The 23503-nt window shown below is 44.2% G+C and overlaps 1 protein-coding gene across 1 annotated transcript; it reads left to right on the top strand.

Moving 5' to 3' along the window:
- The first annotated feature begins 548 nt into the window (after positions 1–548).
- As3mt (arsenite methyltransferase) lies at positions 549–23013 on the top strand. Its single transcript, XM_090345518.1, has 11 exons — positions 549–580; positions 1016–1184; positions 1559–1686; positions 2708–2858; positions 3297–3433; positions 4190–4259; positions 6498–6579; positions 9250–9381; positions 9724–9866; positions 16272–16403; positions 22404–23013. The coding sequence occupies exons 1-11, from the start codon at positions 549–551 to the stop codon at positions 22509–22511; spliced, it is 1284 nt and encodes a 427-aa protein (XP_090201644.1). The 3' UTR covers positions 22512–23013.
- The last annotated feature ends 490 nt before the right edge of the window (positions 23014–23503 follow it).

Below are 23503 nucleotides of genomic sequence, written 5' to 3'. Positions count from 1 at the left end.
GAGGTTGGCAATGGGTCTCAAGCTCAGTGTCTTGGCACTGTCCTTCAGCTATTTCATGCAAGGCTAGTGCTCTACTGCTTTAAGCCACAGTACCACTTCCAGTTTTCTGGTCATTACCTGGACTTAAGAGTCTCACAGACTTTCCTGTTTGGGTTGACTTTGAACTGAGATGCTCAGATCTCAGCCCCCTAAGTACTAGGATTATAGGCATGAGACACCACTGCCCACACAGCAGCATTTTTTTTTTCTTTTTTTGCCAGTCCTGAGTCTTGAACTCAAGGCCTGGGCACTGTCCTTGAGCTTTCTCAAGACCAGCGCTCTACGACTCGGGCCATAGCACCACTTCCTGCTTTTTCTGTATATGTGGTACTGAGGAATGGAACCCTGGGCTTGGCGCATGCTAGGCAAGCACTCTACCACTTGGCCACACTTTCTCACTGCTCCCCCTCCCCGCAGCATTGTCACCCTGATGATGTACACATTCACCAAACTATGCACTAAAGAAGGGCGAGTTTTAGTTTTGATTTTTTATGGTTATTTTAACGGTGATGTACAGAGAGGCTGCAGTTATATATGTCAGGTAGCAGGTACATATCTTTTTGGACAATGTCACCCAGGAGAGTTTCTTTTATTGAATGTAAATTGTAGTTCAATAAAGTTGACTTTATAAAACAAGCGCGAGAAAGGACGATTTTATTCCTGGTAGGAGAAAATTCAGTGTGTGTGTGTGTGTGTGTGTGTGTGTGTGTGTGTGTGTGTGTGTGTGTGTGTGTGTGTGTGTGTGTGTGTGTGTGTGTGTGTGTGTGTGTGTGTGTGTGTGTGTGTGTGTGTGTGTGTGTGTGTGTGTGTGTGTGTGTGTGTGTGTGTGTGTGTGTGTGTGTGTGTGTGTGTGTGTGTGTGTGTGTGTGTGTGTGTGTGTGTGTGTGTGTGTGTGTGTGTGTGTGTGTGTGTGTGTGTGTGTGTGTGTGTGTGTGTGTGTGTGTGTGCTCGTTGAAGCCAGCACACCATTTCACAGTGGAGACCCGGGAACGACCCAGCCAGAGCAGTCAGGGGAGGAGCCGTCCTGCGCCCCGCATACCTGGGGCTGGGCGGGGATCCCATCTGCCAGCCGGGGCGGGGCCTCGGTGCTCAACCCGGATCCGGCCCTGGCACCGGTGTCCCGGAGATCACAGGATCCTGAGACAGTGAGCGCCCCCTCACCCCGTCGCCCCCCGCCCCGCGTGCCCAGGTCTGTGCATGGGTGGGCTGCCTGCCTCCGGCCCCTTCCAGCTCCTTTTCCTCTCTCTCGGCAGTGGCCGCCCCCAGCCCCGCAGAGATCCGGAAAGAAGTGCAGGTCGGGAGATTCCCCCCCCCGCCTCCCTGGCCTAGAGAAGCCCCTCCAGGCCTACCCGCCCGCAGGACCCCGGGGGTAGGGGAAGGCTCCGCCCCGGCTCCCTGATAGGCCGCGGGGAGCCGAGGTTAGCCTGGCCTGGAGAAGTGGCCCTAAGCGGTTCCGGGGTCCTGAACTCCAGGCCTTTGTCTCCCCGTGCCCCGTCTGCCCCCGACCCCTCTGCGTCAGAATTACTACGGCCAGGTGCTGAGGACCACGGCAGATCTGCAGTCCAACGCCTGTGTCACCGCGGCCGGGCCGCTCCTCCCGCACGTCCGCACAGCCCTGCGCAACGTGCACGAGCAAGTCGCCTTGAGGTAGCCTGTCCTACACGGTCCCCCAAGCCTCCGGATTACAGTTAACCCGACCGACAGCGATGCAGTCAGGAGCCATCGAACCACCCCACTGGCCTTGTCATGCAGTCCCCTCAGCCCTGCTCTGCTGACCCAACTCCCGGCGCGGGATACGTGCACACTCCTTGGGCCTGCTGTGTAGCTCTCTCCAACAACCTGGGCTCACCCTGACCTTTCCCCGGCATTGCCGCCAGCCAGCTAGCGGCAGCAATGCGGACAGCCGTCCCTCTCCTTTGCCCTATGTCCTTCTGTTCCTTCAACCCCCCCTTCATGAAGCCTTCCCTAATTCTGAGCACATGTGCCCCAAATGGCTCCAACATTTTTTTTGGTGGGTCCTGGTGCTTGAACTCAGCCTGGGTGCTGTCCCCGAGCTCTTCAGCTCAAAGCTACCGCCCTACCCTTGAGCCAAGCTCCACTTCCCATTTTCTAGAGGTTCATTGGGGATAAGAGTCTCAGGTCCTTTTGTGCCCCGCTGGCTTTGAACCTTGATCTTCAGATCTCAGCCTCCTGAGTAGCTAGGATTTCAGGCATGAGCTGCCGTGCCCAGCATCGCTCCCACATTTATTCCTCGTGCTTCTCAGTTTGACAATAAGTTGTCACAAATGTTTTCTGGGCTTGTGCTTTACTTCCCTAGTTATAATAAATGCAACCAAAGGACAGGGGAAAAAAGTATTTTCAACAACTAGCAGAGTTGGGGTCCTGAATTAGATGTTCAACAGCTGATGCCCAAGTGCATTAATTCAATAAGTACTTCAGATGACTTATGGCCCACACAGAGCCCAACAGTACTATGGAAAAACAGGTATGGTCCTAACCTTCGGGAACTTCTGGTTTAGTAGGAGGAAGTAAACCACTCAGAAGTAGGAATTCCTGATGGGAGATCAGAACGGGAGGAGGGGAGCTAAGTAGGAAAGAGGACTGTGTAAAATTCAGTACTGTAGCCACTGCAGGACAAAAAAAAGAACATGTGGATTTCATTTCTTAGATATTATGGCTGTGGTCTGGTCATCCCTGAGTGCCTAGAAAACTGCTGGATTTTGGACCTGGGGTGTGGAAGTGGCAGAGATTGCTATGCACTTAGTCAGCTGGTTGGTGAGAAAGGGCATGTCACCGGAATAGACATGACCGAAGTTCAGGTAAGGCAAAGATTTGGGAGCTCCAAAGAAAATGAAATTCTCACACGTATTCTTGGCAACATAGGAAAATTGAAATGGGCTGCTCTCTGGCAACGAACATTGGTGTCATTAGTGCTTCTTGTCTAGAAGCTGAGAACTTGGACAACCAGAGGCTCTGCTGGGAAAACACAAAGCCAGAGAGTGGTCCCAATGGCTGAACATCTTGATGAACTTCCATGTTTTTCTTCCTTCTGTCATCTGTTCTGAAATACCTCGCCATTAAATGTTCAAACAGAACTCACATAGCAGGGAGTTGATGTTCTAGGCAGTAGCTTGTCTTCCATGTCCACAGGAAACTTACGTATCTGTTTCTTTTTTTAATTGGAGTATATTCCATTAGTAATAAGAAAGTTTTTTGAAACAATTTGGATATCAAACCTCTTTTTTTTTCCCTTTTAGATAGAAGTGGCTAAAAAGTATCTCAACTACCACATGGAAAAATTTGGCTTCAAGACATGCAATGTGACTTTTATTCATGGCTGCATTGAGACGTTGGCACAGGCTGGAATCCAGAATGAGAGCTACGATATTGTTATGTAGGGCTTACAGTTTCCTTTTGGAGACACAAATGTTACCAATTTTCACTGAACTCTTTCTTTTTTTTTTCTGACTCTCTTTTCATTTTTTGGGGGGGGGGGTCAAAGACTGGGATGAGACTCAACCTTGGTATCTAACATTGGCTAGCACCTAGTGCTCTACCAACTCATCCATTCCTCCTCCAAGCCTCCTTATTTAGAGCTTTTCTGTGTGTGTGTGTGGGGGGGTGTACACGCCAGCATGTGAATGCTAGGACTGGGACTTGAACTCAGGACTTGTCCATTGTCCTTAAGCTTTCTTTCTTTTCTTTTTCTTTTTTTGCCAGTTGTGGCACTTGAACTCAGGGACTGGTCACTCTCCCTGAGCTCTTTTGCTCAAGGCTAGTACTATATTACTTTGAGCCACAGTGCCACTTCTGGCTTTTCTGAGGTGTGAGCCACCAGTACCTAGCTTCATATACACTTTTATGTGCTATACTTTTCTACAACTGCCATTGTGGTGCTGTGTTAACACCAGCATCACCACAAAAACATAATAGGCTGTGCTACAGTATTACTAGGTCCTGTTTCTATGATTACATATAATGTTACTAGGCAACCAAGAATTTCCAGCTTTATGATAACCTTAGAGAACCATCATATAAATGGTCCTTACAAACTGGACGCCAGTGGCTCACACCTGTAATCCTGTAATGGTGGGAGCCAGGGTTAGAGACTTAAAGTCACTTAAGTCCTTTCTCATTTGTTCTTTCTTAGATCAAATTGTGTTATTAACCTTGTGCCAGATAAACAGCAAGTTCTTCAAGAGGTGTATCAGGTGCTGAAGGTAAGATGACAGCGATAAAAACTTTGAACATTAAGGAAGGCTGGTAGCATCTGCCCTGTTTTTGTACTGAGAGCTCAAATGATTTTAACTTTCCACCCAATTTTAAAGGAATGCAGGCTGGGGGTTTGGCCTAGTGGTAGAGTGCTTACCTAGCATGCATGAAGACTCAGGTTCTATTCCTCTGTACCACATACATAGAAAATAGCCAGAAGTGGTGCTGAGGCTCAAGTGGTAGAGCTCTAGCCTTGAGAAAGTCCAAGGACAGGGCTCAGGCCCTGAGTTCAAGCCCTAAGATTGGAACCAAAAAAAAAAAAAATGCAAGCTAGGTGCTGGTAGCTCATGCCTGTAATCCTAGCTCCTCAGGTGGACCAAAACCTGAAACCAGTCTGGCAGAAAACTCTGTGAGGCTCTTACCACTAATTAATCACACACAAAACAATCAGAAGTGAGTGAAGCTGTGGTTCAAGTGGTAGAGTGCTAACCTTGAGCAAACGAAGTTCAGCGACACTGCTCAGGCCCGAGTTCAAGCCTCAGGACTGGTACATGCACACACACACACACACACACGGTTCTGGGATATCTGGTTTACAGTATTGTCATAGAGGTCAATTAAAATTACCTCTGTAGAAATGGTCTTCTAATACTTTTTTTTTTTTGCCAGTCCTGGGACTTGAACTCAGGGCCTGAGCACTGTCCTTGGGTTTGGGTTTTCTCTACCACCTGAGCCACAAGCCCCACTTCTGGCTCTTTTTCTGTGTATGTGGTATGGAGGAATTGAACCCGGGTCTTCGTGCATGCTAGGCAAGCACTCTACCACTAGGTCAAACTCCCAGCCAATACCTTTTTTTAGTATGCCATTTTATACACCAGCTTACTATTCTCACTGAGATGTACTTAACAAATGGTAAAAGTTATTGTAGGATATAGATATCCACACTTTTAGATAACAGGATTCTCCCTCTCCCTCTTTTTTTTTTTTTTTCTTTCTATGTATGTGGTACCGAGGAATCAAACCCGGGTCTTCATGCATGCTAGGCAAGCACTCTATCACTAGGCCAAACTCCCAGCCCCCACCCCCCCCTCTCTCCTTTCTTTCTTTCTAGTCCTGGAGTTTGAACTCAGGGCCTGAGCATTGTTCTTGAGCTTTCTCAAGGCTAGAGCTCTATCACTTTTCAGACCTAGGTCTTCGTGTCGTGCATAGTAGGCAAGCACTCTCGCACTAGGCCAAACTCCTGGCTTGGCCTGCTCTCCCTTCTTTCCTTCCTTCCTTCCTTCCTTCCTTCCTTCCTTCCTTCCTTCCTTCCTTCCTTCCTTCCTTCCCTCCCTCCCTCCCTCCCTCCCTCCCTCCCTCTCTCTGTCTCTGTCTCTGTCTCTCTCTGTCTCTCTCTCTCTCTCTCTCTCTCTCTCTCTCTCTCTCTCTCTCTCTCTCTCTCTCTCTCTCCTTTCTTTCTTTTTTCTTTTTACTTTTTTGTCAGTCCTGGCCTGGGGCTCAGGGCCTGAGCACTATCCTTGGGGTTTCTCAAGGCTAGAGCTCTAGCACTTGAATCACAGCACCACTTCTTTTTTCTATGTGTGTAGTACCAAGGAATTGAACCCAGGTCTTTGTGCATGCTAGGCAAGCACTCTTAAGACTAGGCCAAACTCCTGGCATCTCTCATTTCTTTTTGTGCCAGTACTGGGGCTTGAACTCTGGACCTTGTACTCTTGCTTAGCTTTTTGTGCTTAAGACTGGCACTTACTAGTCGTCCGTGCTTTTCAAGTTAGGTAAATAAAACCTTAAACTTCTAATGATCCATTTGCCTTAGATTTTAGGGAAAACATTTTAAAATTTAATGTGTAATATTACATTACAAAAAAACTTGATAATTTTAAAAGGGTAAGTAAGTATCTATTAATACTGCTTATATCTTCTTTTAGTTACACAGCTCTCTGGGATGGTGTTATGTTAGGACTGGGTAAATAAATTAAGCAACCTAAGTATCTTTATTCAAGAGAGATTCTTAGAAAACCATTTCATTACCTATTGGATAAGACACTGAGCACAGAAAAAAAAACAACAAAGGAAATTTGTCTCTTGGGTATGGGTTGTAAGGGAGGAGGGCAGCTAGATACCATTTATTCAGAGGGTCAGCAAGGTTGATAACTACTACTTTTGAAATTGATCCTATGTCCTCATCTAATTGTTATCTGGGGCCAATGTAATCTTTAACCTTGCTTAGACTCACTTTACTCTTTCAGCATGGTGGGGAGCTGTATTTCAGTGACGTGTATGCTAGCCTTGAATTGCCCGAAGAAATCAAGACACACACAGTGTTATGGGGTAGGTGTTCTGTGGGTTTCATGCTAAGGCAGATGGTTATTCGTGTGGAGGGCTCCATCCTGCTGGCAGCCCTGAGGGAGTCACTGGGCGGGAGGCTACCAGGAGACACAGTTCCCTTTCTTTCCTATGGCACTCAAAAGTGATAGGATTTTGGATACCATAAGGTATCTCTTTCAGGCATTGCTTGTCAATCTGTAAAATGAAGAAAATACTACAGACTGCTGTATAAGACTATTGGGAAGATTAAATGACCAATGTACAAAACACTTTGAAAACTATGGTGTTGAAATGAAGCAATTGTTTCTGAGTTGATGATTTGTGCTCTCTCTCTCTCTCTCTCTCTCTCTCTCTCTCTCTCTCTCTCTCTCTCTTTCTCCTTCCTTTTTGGTCAGTAGTGGGACTTGAACTCTTGGGCCTGGTTATTGTCTCTGAGATCTTCAGCTCAAGGATACCAACCTACCTCTTGAGCCACAGCACCACTTTCAGTTTTCTTGTGGTTAATTGGAGATAAGAGTCTCTTGGTCTTTAGTGCCCAGGCTGGCTGTGAACCCAGATCCTCAGATTTCAGCCTCTGAGTGGCTAGGATCACAGGCGTGAGCCACCTTTCCTTTCTTTTCTTTCTTTCTTTTTTCCTCCTCCCCCTCTTCTCCTCCCCCCTCTTCTCCTCCTCCTTCTCCTCCTCTTTCTTCTTTTTTATTTTTTTTGGCCAATCCTGGGGTTTGAACTCAGGGCCTGGGCACTGTCTTTGGGTTTTCTCAAGGCTAGTGTTCTACCCTTGAGCCACAGCACCACTTCTGGTTTTTTTTTTTGTTGTTGTTGTTTGTTTTTTGTTTATGTGTTACTGAGGAATCAAACCCAGGGCTTCATGTGTGCTAGGCAAGCACTCTACCACTAAGCCACATTCTGAACCCTGTGTCTTAGTTTTTTCACTCTAGGTTGGTGCTCTACCACTTAAGCCACAGCTTGACCCCTGGCTTTTTGCTAGTTAAGTAGAGAGTAACTATGTTTACACATGTGTAAACCATTACCCAGCTAATACTCAGTTTTACCTATGACCTTCTAGTCTTTGGGAGAATGTTCACGTCAGCTTCACTTTCTAGGATGTATTAGTTTTTATTGTTGTTATAAAGGTAATATGCAGAGCATTACCATTTTATAAGACAGGTAAAGAATATATTTCTTTTTGGGTAATGGCACCCTTTCTTTTGCTCTCTCCCAGTTTTTCCTTCCTGTCTTCACCTATAAGTTGTATAGTTTATATTTTATTTATTTATTTTTTTGCCAGTCCTGGGCTTCAGGTCAGGGCCTGAGCACGGTCCTTGGACTTTTTCAAGGCTAGAGCTCTACCACTTGAGCCTCAGCACCACTTCTGGCTTTTTTTTTTTTTAAATGTATGTGGTGCTGTGGAAACGAACCCAGATCTTTGTGCATAGTAGGCAAGCACTCTCCCACTAGGCCAAACTCCTGGCCCTGTATAGTTCATTTTTAGCATAGTGTATCATGCTGCATTTGTTAACCCTTTGTTCCTCTATTTCTGTCCCCCTCTTACACTCTCGAAGAATGAACAAAAGAAACGAAAAGAATAAACTTCTTGTTTCCATTCTCAGAACTCATTTTGATAAATATTATTTTATATGATCAGAGACCCAGGCATAATGTCTTTGTGTTTCTCTCCTAAGAATATCTTCCTTTGGCCTCACTGTATTTGAATGTCTAGTGTCCTATATAATTTATCATGTTCTGGGGTATTTTAGATCTAGCTTCTGTGTATGAGAGATACCATACACCTTTTTGTCTCTCTGGCTTTCCTCACTGAACATGATTTGTTCTAGGTCCATCCATTTTCCTGAAAATGGCATACTATTTTTTTAATGGCTATGTAAAATACTATCGTGTGTAGGCACCACAATTATGGAACCCACTCCTCTATTGTAAGGCATCTGGGCTGTTTCCATAATTTGTCTCTTGTGAATAGTGCAACAATGAACATAGGTGTGCAGGTGTCTTTATGGTATCCTGACTTGTGATGTTCTAGGTGCCCGTGAATGGCATGGCTGGGTTGTATGGAAGATCTATGTTTAGTTTTTGAGGAACTTCCATACTGCTGTAGGACATATATTGCCAGTCATGGGGCTTGAACTCAGAGCCTGGCACTAGTCTTGGGCTTTCTCAAGGCTAGAGCTCTACCACTTGAGCCACAGCACCATTTCTGGCTTTTTCTATGTATGTGGTACCGAGGAATCAAACCTGGGTCTTTGTGCATGCTAGGCAAGCACTCTACTGCTAGGTCAAACTCACGGCCCAAGACTACTCCTGGCCCAGGACCTATATGTATATATATATTTATGTCAGTCATGGGGCTTGAACTCTGGGCCTGGGTGCTGTCCGTGAGCTCTTTAGCTCAAAGCTATTGCTGTTGAGCCACAGTACCACTTCCTGTTTTCTGGTGGTTATTTGGAGATGAGTCTCACTGACTTTGTGCTTGGACCGGCTTTAAACCATGATCCTCAGATCTCAACCTCCTGAGTAGCTAGGATTACAGTGCCTGGCTAGGACCTGAATTTTAAAACTAATACTATGTCCTGGTTAATTATATTGAGTATTTACTACCATAAATCAGATTTAGGTACTGATCAGTCTGTGCTTTGTTGTTGCTGTTTTGTTTTAAAGGTGAGTGTTTGGGTGGTGCCTTGTACTGGAAGAATCTTGCCATCCTTGCCAAAAAACTTGGATTCTGCTCCCCACGTTTGGTCACTGCCAATTTCATTACAATTCAAAATAAGGAACTCGAAAGCATTGTTGGTAAGAACAAACAGGAGTGACAAATAGAACAGGAACGTGAATGATTCCGATTTGGTGATTCATATTTATGGAGTAATTCTCACCTAGGTAGACTTTGAGCCATCTGGAAATGTCCATCTTGTTTCTTAATAATGACAACTGTCCCTTACCCACATACATATATACACAAATTGAATAGCTAATGAAATAGTGTGAGTTTCTTCTGTAAATAGAATGAAATGCCTAGAGAGGTAATTAATGGAATACAAAGAAGAAAATCTTTGTGGTATGGTAGGTCCTTATCTGCTGAGTCAGCTCATTTTGTTGGAGTGCAGATGATGAGCCATGCATCTCTGTTTTTAGGTGACTGTCGTTTCGTTTCTGCTACTTTTCGCCTCTTCAAATTCTCTAAGACAGAATCAGCCAAAAAATGCCAAGTTATTTACAATGGAGGAATCACAGGACATGAAAAAGAACTAATTTTGGATGCAAATTTCATATTCAAGGTAAATAAAAAGGTCCATGGGGCTGGGGTGTATTTCAGTGACACAGTACTTAGTATGTGTGAGGCCTTCAATTTTATCCCCAGAAACACACACACACACACACACACACACACACACACACACACACACACAAATTAAAAACAAAACAAAGCAAAGCAGAGCAAACTCTTTAAGATGTCTGACACTGTTTCTGGTCTTAGTCATCATTTGGGTACCTCTTTATGTTGCTTCTCAATTTTCTGCAGTTGCTTTGTGTGTGTGTCTTTTCTATTATGTGAAGTTTTTTGTTTTTGTTTTTTGTCATGGGGCTTGAATTCTGGGCTTGGGAGCTATCCTTGAGCTTTCAGCTCAAAACTAGTGCTCTACCGCTTGAGACATAGCGCCACTTCTGGTTTTCTGGTGGTTAATTGGAGATAAGAGCCTCACAGGCTTTAGTGCCAGGGCTGGCTTTGAACTGTGATCCTCAGATCTCAGGCTCCTGAGTAGCTAGGATTATAGGCGTGAGCCACCAGTGTCTAGCTTTATTATATGAATTTTATTGCTTCCCACTAATAACTTTTGTTTTACTCACACTGAAGAAATAGATCTTGCTTGTGCAACGCTGGTCACTGGTAGCTCATAGCTGTCATCTTAGCTACTCAGTAGATCTGAGGATCACTATTTGAAGCAGTCTTGGACAGGAAAATCCATGAGACTCTTATCTCCAGCTAACCAGCAAAAAGCCAGAAGTGGAGCTCCATGTTGACCCTGAGCAAGAAAGCTAAGGGGCAGTGCACCTATCTAGGTCCTGAGTTCAAGCCCCCATACCAATACACACACACACACACACACACACACACACACAATCCTGCTTGCCTGATAATTCAAAGTAAAAAGCCAAAATGATTAGCAAAAAAAAAAAAAAAGTAGGAATTAGCACACCCTTTTGTTTTATTTTATTTTATTTTTTTTTGTGGGTCATGGGGTTTGAACTCAACTTAAGTGCTGTCCCTGAGCTCTTCAGTTCAAGGATACCTCCCTACCCCTGGGCCTGGGCATTGTCTGTGAACTCTCAGCTCAAGACTACTACCCTACCCTTGAGCCAAGCCCCACTCCTCGTTTTCTAGAAATTAATTGGAGATAAGAGTCTCAGGTCCTTTTGTGCCCAGGCTGGCTTTGAACCTTTATCATCAGATCTCAGCCTCCTGAGTAGCTAGGATTACAGACATGAGCCCGTGCCCAGCTTTAATTTATTTGTTTTTTTCTGGTCTTGGGGCTTAAATTCTGGGCCTGTGCTCAGTCCTTAAGCTTCTTTTGCTCAAGGCTAGCACTTAACCACTTGGTCCACAGGACCACTTCTGGATTTTTCTGTGTATATGGTACTATGGAATCGAACCCAGGGCTTCATGCATAGTAGGCAAGCACTCCATCTCTAAGCCACATTCCTAGCCCTGTTTTAAATATTTTTAAGGTTTGAAAAGTATTTAAAGAGTATAATTCCTGGTAGGAAAATGTGATTACATAAACATTCATTTTCCTGGCAAACCACAGTAAATGCTTCAGCTGTACTTGATGTAGAGGGGTAGGGATTAGCATCAAAGCACCCTTGCTTTCTCAAAAGGAGGCCAGAGGACTAATAGTTCATATTATCACGCCATCTATTATGTGATCTTGGCTGTTTTTCCTTCGGCAAGGACTTTGTCAGATGGATATTATATTTGACCTCCAAATATGACTGACAATTTACTGATAAGAACAACCTTAGGATTGCTCTGATAACTTGACGTATCTGCCAGGTCCTGGGCCACATAACCCCAGACACTACAAGGCTTCAAGGACCTCTGGGTTACTCAGGATTTCAGTGAGCCCAGGCATTCCTGCCACCCAGGGATGTCCCTCCCATTCCAGGCATTTCACCAGGAAATTTGCCCCAGAAAAATGACCTAGAAAAGGGCCATGAGATCTCCCAATTGTATTCTGGCTCCTTCTTCTCTCTGGGCCCTCTTATGTTCTTGTCCAGTCTTTGCTGATTCCTTCCTTCCTTCCTTCTCTCCTTCCTTCCTTCCTGCTCTCCCTCCCTCCTCTCTCCTTCCCTCCCTCCCTTCATTCCTTCCTTCCCTCCTCCATTTCCTTCATCCCCCCCCCCTTTCTTTTGTGCTGATCTTGAGGCTTGAACTCAGGACGGGAGCTCTGTCTTGAGCTTTGCTGGTCAAGGCTAGTGCTCTACCACTTGAGCAACAGCTCCACTTGTAGTTTTTTTTGGCTTTGAATCACGATTCTCAGATCTCAACGGTCCTGAATAGATAGGATTACAGGTGTGAGCCACCAGCACCTGGCCTTTGCTTCTCTCTTGATCTCTTGTTCTTCATGTGTTTGCTTGTACTTTCTCTGATGTTCAGTACTTTTCTGGGCCCTTAGTTAAACTTTCAGCTTTTCACCAGCCTCCTCCTGTCATCTAGTTTACAAGCAAGGGCAAGGTCACCAGCTGCTTCTTCCCAGTGGCCTAGAATTTTGTCTGCTTTCCCTTGTCACCTGCAAGGCTGAACTGCATGGAGATTTACTTTAGTGGTCTGTCACTCTCTCCAGTGGCTACTGTAATTTGGTGAAGACTTTGGCTCTCTATATACAGAATGGCCACTGGAGAATTGAGCTTGCTAGACAGCATCTGTAAATGAGTCAGAGGCTTTCTATAGTTTATCATCTAGTGCTTCCATGGCAGCCTCTTTTTTATTATTTGCCTTATCCATCACCTCCTTAGATCGCTCCATGTTCAGCTGCTTTTTTTTTTTTTTTTTTTTTTTTTTTTGCCAGTCCTGGGCTTGAGCTCAGGGCCTGAGCACTGTCCTTGGACTTTCTCAAGGCTAGAATTCTACCACTTGAGCCTCAGCACCACTTCTGGCTTTTTTCTATGTATGTGGTACCGAGGAATCGAACCCGGGTCTTCATGCATGCTAGGCAAGCACTTTAACCACTAGGCCAAACTCCCGGTCCCTCAGCTGCCTTTTCTTGAGGGACATCAGTATATGGTCCAGGTCTACCTTTATTACCAATTCCAGCTGACTTCCTTGTTCCATGATTCATCTATCCTTTTCTATTTTTTTCTTCCTTGCTGCTTTCTTCTGATTTAGCTTTCTGAGTATCAAATGGTCTCTCCCATCTCATTCTTTTTTATCCCCTCCTTTGGTCGTGGGACTTGAACTCTGGGCCTGGGTGTTATCTACGAGCTCTTCAGCTCAAGGCTACTGCCCTACCCCATTGAGCCACAGCACCCCTTCCTGCTTTCTGGTGGTTAATTGGAGATAAGAGTCTCATGGACATTTTAGTGCCAGGGCTGGCTTTGAGCCTTGATCCTCAGATCTCAGCCTCCTGAGTAGCTAGGATGATAGGCATGAACCACTGCACTCAGCACTTCCAGATTTTTTTTTTTTTTGCCAGTCCTGGGCTTGAGCTCAGGGCCTGAGCACTGTCCCTGGACTTTCTCAAGGCTAGGACTCTACCACTTGAGCCACAGCACCACTTCTGGCTTTTTTCTATGTATGTGGTACTGAGGAATTGAACCTGGGTTTTCGTGCATGCTAGGCAAGCACTCTACCACTAGGCCAAACTCCTAAACCCAGCTCTTCCAGCTTTTTAAAAGTAGTTATTAGATCTAAGATTCTCACTGGTGCTGGGAATGTGGCTTAGCAGTAGAATGCTTGTCTAGCATGTAACCAAGTCTGGGTTTGAGTCCTCAGTGCCACATAAACAGAAAAAGCCGCAAGTGACACTGTGTTTCAAGTGGTAGAGTATTAGCTGTGAGCAAAAGAAGCTCAGGGACAGTGATCTGAGTACAAGCCCCAGGATTGCACAGACACACAGACACACAGACACAGACACAGACACACACACACACACACACACACACACACACGATTCTTACAGACTTTCCTTCCTGGGCTGGCTTTGAATGGCAATTCTCAGATCTCAGCCTCCTGAGTAGCTAGGATTAGTGGCATGAGCCACTGGCACCTGGCTTTTTATTGTTGTTTTACACTATGCTTTCTCTTATAAAAAAATAAAGTTTAGGGCCGGGAGTTTGGCCTAGTGGTTAAAGTGCTTGCCTAGCATGCATGAAGACCTGGGTTCAATTCCTCGGTACCACATATATAGAAAAAAGCCGGAAGTGGTGCTGAGGCTCAAGTGGTAGAGCTCTAGCCTTGAGAAAATCCAGGGACAGTGCTCAGGCCCTGAGCTCAAGCCCAGGACTGGCAAAAAAAAAAAAAATAATAATAATAAAAAATAAAGTTTATTGTAAGACAGTATGTTGTGCTATTCAAGCAACAGCCTCATGTCTCAGGTTTATGACTCCTTAATGCATCATTGTGTGCATTGTGTTATATTTATTAGGTCATCATAATAATGGGATACATATGTACATATATGAATAATATACACACATATGTATATATAAATATACACCTATTCATTTATATATAACCTAGTATATAAGTAGGCTCTAAGCAGGCTGGGATTATGTGAAAACACTTGTAATGTTCACACAGTAATGAAATAGCCCAGTGACCTGCTTTGTAGAACACAGCCAAGCATTTATTTATCTCTTGAACCAGAGAAAGTAAGTGGCAGACATCATACCATTTTACCCTTAAATATTACAACAAGTATCTCATGACTGAGATATTTTCTCTCATAATCAAAACCATTATCACACCTAAGAACAGTTTTGTATGAAGCCTCATTTAGACATTGGAGAGTGGAACTATATAGAAGGGAATGGTGCTAGTCCATTCCATCTGCCGATAAATTTGAAGTTAACAGTAGGATCTGGTGTAAGAGAACGCCATGTCAACAGATAAGTGGATCCAAAAAACAATGTGGTGGCCAGGAGTTTGGTCTAGTGGTAGAGTGCTTGCTTAGCATTCATGAAAATTGGGTTTGATTCCTCAGTATCATACATAGAAAAAGCCAGAAGTGGTGCTGTAGCTCAAGTCGTAAAGCTCTAGCCTTGAGAAATCCCAAGGACAGTGCTCAGGCCCCAAGTTCAAGCTATAGGACTGGCAAAAAAAGATATACCTATACACAGTGGAATTGTACCCATTAGTTAGACAGAGTATGAACAAATCATATTAAGTAAGGTCAGGCAAGCCCAGAGAAATAAATAATCTTTTATCTCATAGATGCTACATCTGAAATTAACTGGACATGATAACTGATACAAGATTCTAGGCATTCAGACATAGTCAACTAAAGGAGGATACTCTTAGGGGAAGAACTCAAAAGTATAACTCCTCTGAACATCTAAAATGCTGTTATCAAAACAAATTCCAGGCCAGGTACCAATGGCTCACACCTAATCATAGCTAGTCAGGAGGCTGAAATCTGAGGCTCACCAATTGAGGCCAGCCTGGGTAGAAAGGTCCCTCTAATACTCTGATCTCCAATTCATGACTCAAAAACCAGAAGTGAACCTGTGCCTCAAAGTGGTAGAGCATTAGCTTTGAGCAAAAGATCTGAGGGGGAGCACTAGGTCCTGAATTCAAGCCCCATGACCAACAACAACAAAACAAACTCCAGAAATGGAAACTTGTTTTGATTATTGTTAGTGCTTGTTTTTGATTTTTGGTTTTGGTTTTTGTCATTTTAGTGGAGACACAGAAATGGAGGGAACAAACACAGTCATGGTATTCAATATATACTATATAAAAATGAATTATGCAACTTGTGGGCTGGGATGGAGAGGGATACTGGAGGAAAGCAAAGGAAAGAGTGACATTGTCCAGAAAGAATTGTACTTATTGCCTGACTTATAGACTCTGTTACCCCTCTGTGCCACACCTTAATAATAATAAAATAGTGCTCAAATAAACAATTAAAAAAATATGCCATACCACATCAGAAGCTATGGCAATCTTTCAACCCTGAAATTCCACTTGTTAGTAAAACTTCTGGATATTTTCCTTCTAGTAGTGCACTCTCTGTCTCTGTCTGTGTCTGTCTGTCTCTCTGCTTTTTTTGTTGTTGTTGGTGGTGGTGGTGGTCATGGGGCTTGAACTCAGGCTGAGTGCTGTCCCTGAGTGCTTTTGCTCAAGGCTAGCACTCTCCATACTCCACTTCCAGTCTGACCCATAATCCTCAGATCTCAGCCACTTAAGTAACTTGGATTATGGATGTGAGCCACCAGCACCCCACTGTCTCTGTCTTTGTGTCTCTCTCGGTCTGTCTGTCTTAGTCTCTCATACAAGGATTTGAGCTCATAGTTGCTTAGCAGTCACACCCGAAACCCTTTTCTGATTTATTTATATTTTGAATCAGGATAGGGTCTTGAGTTGTTTACCTGGGGCCAGCCTCCAATCTTGCTCCTATACCTCCTGAGCCTCCTGAGTAACAGAGATGAAATGACTGCTGAAAAATCTGTATTCTCTCCTTTAGAAAGGTGAGATTGTTGAAGTGGATGAAGAGACAGCAGCGATCTTGAAGAATTCACGCTTTGCTCAAGATTTTGTTTTCAGACCAGTTGAAGAGATGCCAGAACCTGGAAGCTGTTCTACATTAGAATCAAAGGTTTGTTTGACTTTCTGTTCTTTACCTCAAATTAGAACTACTGAAAAAAAAATCAGGGCTGGGAGTGTGACCTAGTGGTAGAGTGCTTGCTTAGCATACACGAAGCCCTGGGTTCAATTACTTGGTACCACATACACAGAAAAAGCTATAAGTGGGCTAGATGCTGTAGCTCAGGTCTTTAATCCTAGTTACTCAGGAGGCTGAGATCTGAGGATCTGAGGTTCAAAGCTAGCCCAGGCACTAAAGTCCAAGAGACTCTTATCTCCAATTAACCACTGGAAAATGGGGAGTGGGGCTGGGGCTCTAGGACTCGGGCTGTAGCCTTAAGCTAAAGAGCTCAGGGCAACATCCAGGCTCAGGGTTCAAGCCCCATGACCCTCCCCACACACACAAAAAAAAATAGTTAGAAGTGGTATTGTGGAAACAAGTGGTAGAGTGTTGGCGTTTTGAGAACTCAAAGATAGTGCCCAGGCTCTGAGTTCAAGCCTCAGGCCTGGCAAAAAAAAAATTTAGCCTGGCATGGAGGCTCATGCCTGTAATCCTAGCGACTCAGAAGACTAAGATCTGAGGATTACAGTTCAAAGCCAGCCCTGGCATGAATGTCCATGGCTCTATCTCCAGCTAACCACCAGAAAACAAGGGGTGGCGTTGTGGCTCAAGTGAGTAGACTTGAGCTGAAGGGCTCAGGGGCAACATCCAGGCCCAGAGTCCAAGTCCACAACCAACAACAATAGAAAAAAGTGTAAAATATATGGAAGCCAGATGCTGATGGCTCACACCTGTCATCCTAGCTACTCAAGAGGCTAAGATCTGAGGCTGGAAGTTCAAAGCCAGCCTGGGCAGGAAATTCACAAGTGGAGGTGTGGCTTATGTGCTAGAGTGCTAGCCTTGAAGTACCATACAGAACCAAAGACACCCTCCCCTCTACACACACACACACACACACACACACACACACACACACACACACACAGACACACGAAGTATATAGAAAACCAGTTCTGGAACAACCCAGTCTATGAGGACTGACACTGCTGACAGATGGAGGTTTGCAATTTATTGGGAGAGGCACTGATGGGGGTGTGGTTCTGGAAAGCAGCAATACCAGTTGGATCCCCCAGATTTTGGTCAGAAAGAGCATTTTTATGGGTGAAGACAAAACAAAAACGACATAATCCTAGCTGAAACATATCCATTCCATCTGGAAGCTCATCTTCTTTTACAAGGAGAGGTGCAAGTATACTACTATATCTTGTATTGTTGGGTTTTTTTTGGGGGGGGGATGGGGAAGTCATGGGGCTTAAACTCTGGGCCTGGGCGCTGTCTCTGAGCTCTTCAATCCAAGGCTAGTGCTCTAGCACTTGAGCCACAGTGCCACTTCCCATTTTCTAAAGATTAATTGAGATGAGTCTCTCAGACGTTTGTGCCTGGGCTGGCTTTGAACTGTGATCCTTAGATCTCAGTCCCCTGAGAAACTAGGATTACAGGCGTGAGCTACCAGCTCCTGACTCTTGTTTTATGCGTGTGTGCCAGTCCTGGAGCTTGAACTCAGGGTCTGGGCACTGTCCCTGAGCTTCTGGTCCAGGCTAGCACTGTACAGCTTGAGCCATATCTCCACTTGAGGCTTTTTTGTTTTTGGTCAGTTGTGGGGCTTCAAATCATGACCTTGACATTGTGACTGAGCTTTTTTGCTCAAGGCTAGCCTCTACCACTTCAAGCCACAGCTTCACTTCTAGTTTTCTGGTGATTAATTGGAGATGAATCTGTTGGAGACCTTCCTGCCCAGGCTGGGTTCTAACCATGATTCTTAGATCTCAACCTTCTGAGTATCTAAGGATTATAAGCATGAGCCATCAGCACCCAGTGCTACTATATCTTGAAAGCACATTAATTTTCAAAGTTCGCAAGACAGTATTGCTATATAAAACTAGATATCAGTAGCAGATGGGGAGGTGTGATGTGGGGGCTGGGAAAATACCCCTGAGGCAGACTCTGGAGTGTTTACTGCCTTTGCTTCCAATCTGAGGGAAAACTGGTCTTGTGAGTCTAGTGTGAAAGGATTACTGAAGAGGCACTAACAAAGTCTAATAATTAGCCAGTCTAATAATTAGCACAGAGACAATATGTGACTTTGGCCACTGGTCAAAGTCAGGCTTCAATCTTTACATAGGAAGTGACACTTTATTTCATTCCAAGTAACCAAAGATCATGCTCTAATGTTTATCTGGCTTTTCACCCAGGATTATGGGAGGTACTGTGGGCAGGTCAGATAATCTCCATCTGCTCATCATCTGTCCAATCTCACTGTATCAACCTGACAACTCAAACTGACTGGAATTTACTACCTGGCCTCATGCAGAAGGCTAACAGGGTACCATTTTGCTTCTCTTCACTATACTATCGCAGTTATCAGAACCTTGAGTCCAAATTCCTCCAGAGAAGTCTACAAAGCCTTTCCTAATCAAATATCTATCCCTTGAAGGCCTCAGGGACCAAGAAGAATACTAATGATGGCGCCAGGCATTCTTCTAATTCCTGGGTGTAATAATACCTAAGTAGCCTGTTGGTCCCAGTTGATATCTGTTGGAAATTCCCCTGTAACCTGGTTGCTGTGGGTTGGTGTACATTCAGTGCCCAGAACAAACTACCAGATAAATGTCTTTTCCTTGTTCTTGGAGGACCAGAGAATAGTGAGTTCCACCTGAGACCTCTGATCACCTCATCACTGCCTCTGAACTCGCCCCCTAATCACAAGGGGTTGGAGGAAGCCATCACATTGTTGCCAGTGATACCAGATCAAAGAAATTCCTCACCTTCCATTGTTCTTCTACTTAAGATCCTTCTAGAAGGTCATCATGATTACAGTAGAGTCTTTATCGTCTCAGTGGGCATGCTAGCACAAAGTAAATTATGTCACAGCTGCTTTATTATTATCTTAACTAGTGGCTCAACTTCTTTTCTCCTTTCGATTTTATTTGTCCTTTTCTCTTGTCAGGCTCTCTGACAGAATTCTCTTGGATCTGGTAGGCCTTGTGGAGGTGGTACTCAAGATGAGTGGTACTAATAATCATTTTCTTTATTTCCTACCAGAGAAATCCCTCCCTCCCCCACCCCATCCCAGTGTCTCACTATCCAAGCAGGCAGTTTGGGCAAATCTACAAACAAAAATAATCTCCTCAATGGGAGGCCCCACTCCTGCACCTGTGTGTGCTGTGCTTTCATCTTGAAATTAGAGAGGTGGGGGAATGGAAAAGCCAGGCTCATAGGCAAAGGGGTCCCTGACCTCTGTCATGTCCATCTTAGTTTCATCTTCTCCTCCTAAGGATTCAAATGCTTTACCCCCCCCCCAATCTGATTTTGTGATAATATCTTACAATTTTCCTTTTGTACTTTCCTCCAGCCACATAAATCAGCAAGCTGGGGACTAGGAGTTTGGCCTAGTTGGTAGAGTGCTTGCCTAGCATGCATGAAGACCCAGGTTCGATTCCTCGGTACCATATACATAGAAAAAGCTGGAAGTGGTGCTATGGTTCAAGTGGTAGAGCTCTAGTCTTAAGGAAAGCCCAAGGACAGTGCTCAGGTGCCAAGTTCAAGCCTCAGGACTGGACAAATATATATAAGTATATGTATATGTTTATTATAAATCAACAAGTTGTGGGTCTCAACCTTGGTCATCTCAGCTTCATTTTCTCAGCTAGGTTACAGGCTAAGAGAGGGGTTGCAGGCAGATACTCTTTCATCCATGTTGTAACTCTTCTTTGGATTTCTTCATTTCTTTCATCTGCAGCCTTCTGGGCATCAAAATGAAGGAGACAGCTGTGTGTCCTAGAGATCTAACCTTGTGCTTTGAGAGGAGGGCTTTGCTTATCTCTTTTATGGAAAGTTTTTTTATGATAAACCCTAGTGCACTGATAGTACAGGAGCCACACACGTTTGTCCTCCATCACTGCTGCAGTGGGAGAATGGATGGTGCTGCGTCTTACTGTGAATTCACTCTTCCCTCCAATCTCTCTCTCTCTCTCTCTCTCTCTCTCTTTCTCTTCTTCATCTTCTCTTCCTCTTCCCATCCCCCTCTTCCTTCTTCTTTTGTGTCCACACTGGGACTTGAACTCAGGGACTGGAGCTTTAGCTAGCAGGCATTCCACCACTTGAGCCACAGCTCCATTTCTGGCTTTCTGGTGGTTGTTTTGTTTTGGACGTGGGCATGAACTCTGGGCCTGGGCTTTCTCCTTGAGCTTTTAAGCTTAAGGCTAGTGCTCTACCACTTGAGCCACAGTGCTACTTCTGGTTTTCTGATGGTTGATTGGAGATGAAAGTCTCACAAACTTTCATGCTGGGGCTGGCTTTGAACCGCAATCCTCAGATCCCAGCTTTCTGAGTAGCTAGGATTATAGGCATGAGCTACCAGTGCCCAGTGAAAATGATTTTTTTCTGAGTGAAAAAATAGGAGAGGCCAACTCCTTCTCCCAGGAGTTCCAGTGTCCCCAGGTTAAGAAATAAAGTGGATACAAAAGCCCAGTAGCAGCCACCAGCACAGCTATACCCTCTTCCAGGCTTGGGGAGCCCCACTAAGTGCTAGGCTGCGTAGAGAATACACTGATTCAGGCCCACCTTTTTATTTCATTATCATATTGCTGATATTGGAGCTTGAACTCAGGGCCTTGCATTTTACTTAGCTTTTCAGCTCAAGGATAGAACTGTCCCACACTTGAGCCACTCCTCTACTTCTACCTTTTTGGTGGTTTATTGGAAAGAAGTGTCTCATGGACTTGCCTGTCCCAGTTGGATTCTAACATTGATCCTCAGATCTCAGCCTCTTGAGCAGCCAGGATTATAAGCATGAACCACCAGTGTCCAGCAGACGTTTTATTTCGGAATGGTGCTAACTGAAGGTTAGGGAGGCCAAGGTCATGAGTAAGTTACCTCAGTAACAGTTTCTTGACTGTCTTGTAATCCTCCAATTTGCAGTGTCTGGCAAGTAGAACTTTTTATTGAATGATTCTTGTTTATGCTCTAGGTTTTTCTGTCTTTTAGCCTGTTTCTTTTTTTCCCCTCTGGAGTTTCCATTGAAGGAATCTCATTTGGAGAGATATCTGTACTAGTAACTACTCAGCAGACTGAGATCTGAGGATCATGGCTCAAAGCCAGCTTAGACAGGAAAGTCCATGACATCTTCTCTAATTAACCAGGAAAAAGTCAGAAAAGGAATTGAGGCTCAAGTGTAGCTGTGAGTAGGAAAAAAAACAAAAACAAAAACGAGGAACAGTGCCCAGTTCCTGAGTTCAGGCCCCATTATCAACACACATTTGGTTTCTGGGAAATTTCACTCCACTCAGTGTCCCAAGCTCAGACTGGCTATTGACAATCTTTACACCTGTACATCATCAATTGCTAAAGTTGCTATCTGGGACCTAGCTTATCTTACACATGTATTTCTAGGAATGGAAGTTTTATCATTTAACCCAAAAGTACAAGACATATATAAATGGGAATCTCACAAAATGAAACAACTAAGTAGAATCAGCTCTCCTGGCTAAGTAGAACCATCTTTGAGAAGGCTTAAAATAAAATATACCCCAATTGTGGTAATGATCTGGTTAGAAGCTTCTGGAATATAAGCTGTGTTTTTAGGAAAATGACTGATGCTATTCCCAAGACCCCATAGAACTATAAAATTGTAATTTCTCTCCTTGGAAAAAACAACCTAAAGCAAATATTAGTCTTTGGGTACCTTAAAACTTCTGACTTGGGGCTGGGAATGTGTTAGTGGTAGAGTGCCTGTCTAGCACGCACAAAGCTCTGGATTCGATTCCTCAATACCACATACACAGAAAAAGTGGGAAGTGGCATTGTGGCTCAAGGGGTAGAATGCTAGCCTTGAGCAAAAAGCAGCTCAAGAATAGTGCTCAAGCCAGGAGTTCAAGCTCCAGGACTGGCACTAACAACAAACAAACAAACAACTCTTCTCACTTGTCTTCATTTGGGATTGCCTTTGAACAGGTTCTTATCACAGATCCATTCAAGCTTGCAGCAGAATCTGACAACAGAAAGCCCAGCTGTACACCTGATATTGCTGTGCACTGCTGTAGCAAGAAGAAAAGCTGCTAAATCTACAGTAGAAAAGAGCCTATCACGAACGGGCAGGGGGCTGAAGAATGAGGCATATGTTTTTTAACCTTCTCTTTACCACAGTACACAACAGAGGAAAAATGGGAAAGAGCACTACTATATTACAATTTACTGATAAAAACAAGTGGGCGATTTTTTTTAAAGTGTCAATTACAGGTTCATAGCAAACCCACCTAGATTACTTCACATTTTTCCCCCTACTTGATGAATTCAGAGTTCTTATGCCACCTAGTGGTCAGGAGTGATGAAGAGGCAGTGTTTAAAACTTGGTGGAAGTGCCAGGAAGGCTCCAGAAATGAGTTAACAGAGGCTGTCAGGAAAATCATCTCCCCTTTCACCTGCCTCATGATGTTTACTCACTAAACAAAACTATTACTGAAATCATGCTACTCCTGTTAAAACAAATCCTTCTTTCCTTTTTCTTGTTTTACAATTAAATGAAGAAAATAAATGAATAATAAATTTCTTTAATTTCAGACCACTTGATGATAGATGATACAATGACTATGTTAAACCTTAATTCTATCAGGAATGGCAACTTGATGCTTTTTAAAAGGAGAACTAAGCCAGGCACGGTGGTTCACACCTGTAATCCTAGCTACTCAGGAGACTGAGATCTGAGGATTGCCATTCAAAGTCAATTTGGACACTAAAGTCCATAAGACTCTTAACTGTGTTATTTTGTCTTTTCTTTTTTTAGTACTAGGGATTGAACCCAGGACAAGTGTAACGCTACTGAGCTACACCCCAGCCCTTTAAGTCCATGAGACTCTTATCTCCAATTAACCACCAGAAAACTGAAAGTGGTGCTGTGGTTCAAGGGGTAGGGCCTTAGCCTCAGCAACAATGCCCAGGCCCAGAGCTCAAGTCCCACAACCGACAACAACAACAACAAAAAGGGAACTAGGGCTGGGAATGTGGCTTAGTAGTAGAGTGCTTGTTCAGCATGCATGAAGCCCTGGTTCAATTCC

Source organism: Megascapheus bottae, chromosome 15, assembly GCF_031878675.1.
Source record: "Megascapheus bottae isolate mThoBot1 chromosome 15, mThoBot2.hap1, whole genome shotgun sequence".
NCBI classification, from domain to species: Eukaryota; Metazoa; Chordata; class Mammalia; order Rodentia; family Geomyidae; genus Megascapheus; species Megascapheus bottae.
Note: the sequence above shows the minus strand (reverse complement) of the source record. Positions and strands in the feature narration are given on the sequence as shown.

Coding starts and splice junctions, on each gene's coding strand:
- As3mt (XM_090345518.1), top strand. CDS start 549: ATGTACAGAGAGGCTGCAGTTATATATGTCAG. Junction 1,185..1,558: donor GATCACAGGATCCTGAGACA/GTGAGCGCCCCC, acceptor CCTCTGCGTCAG/AATTACTACGGCCAGGTGCT. Junction 1,687..2,707: donor CACGAGCAAGTCGCCTTGAG/GTAGCCTGTCCT, acceptor TTCATTTCTTAG/ATATTATGGCTGTGGTCTGG.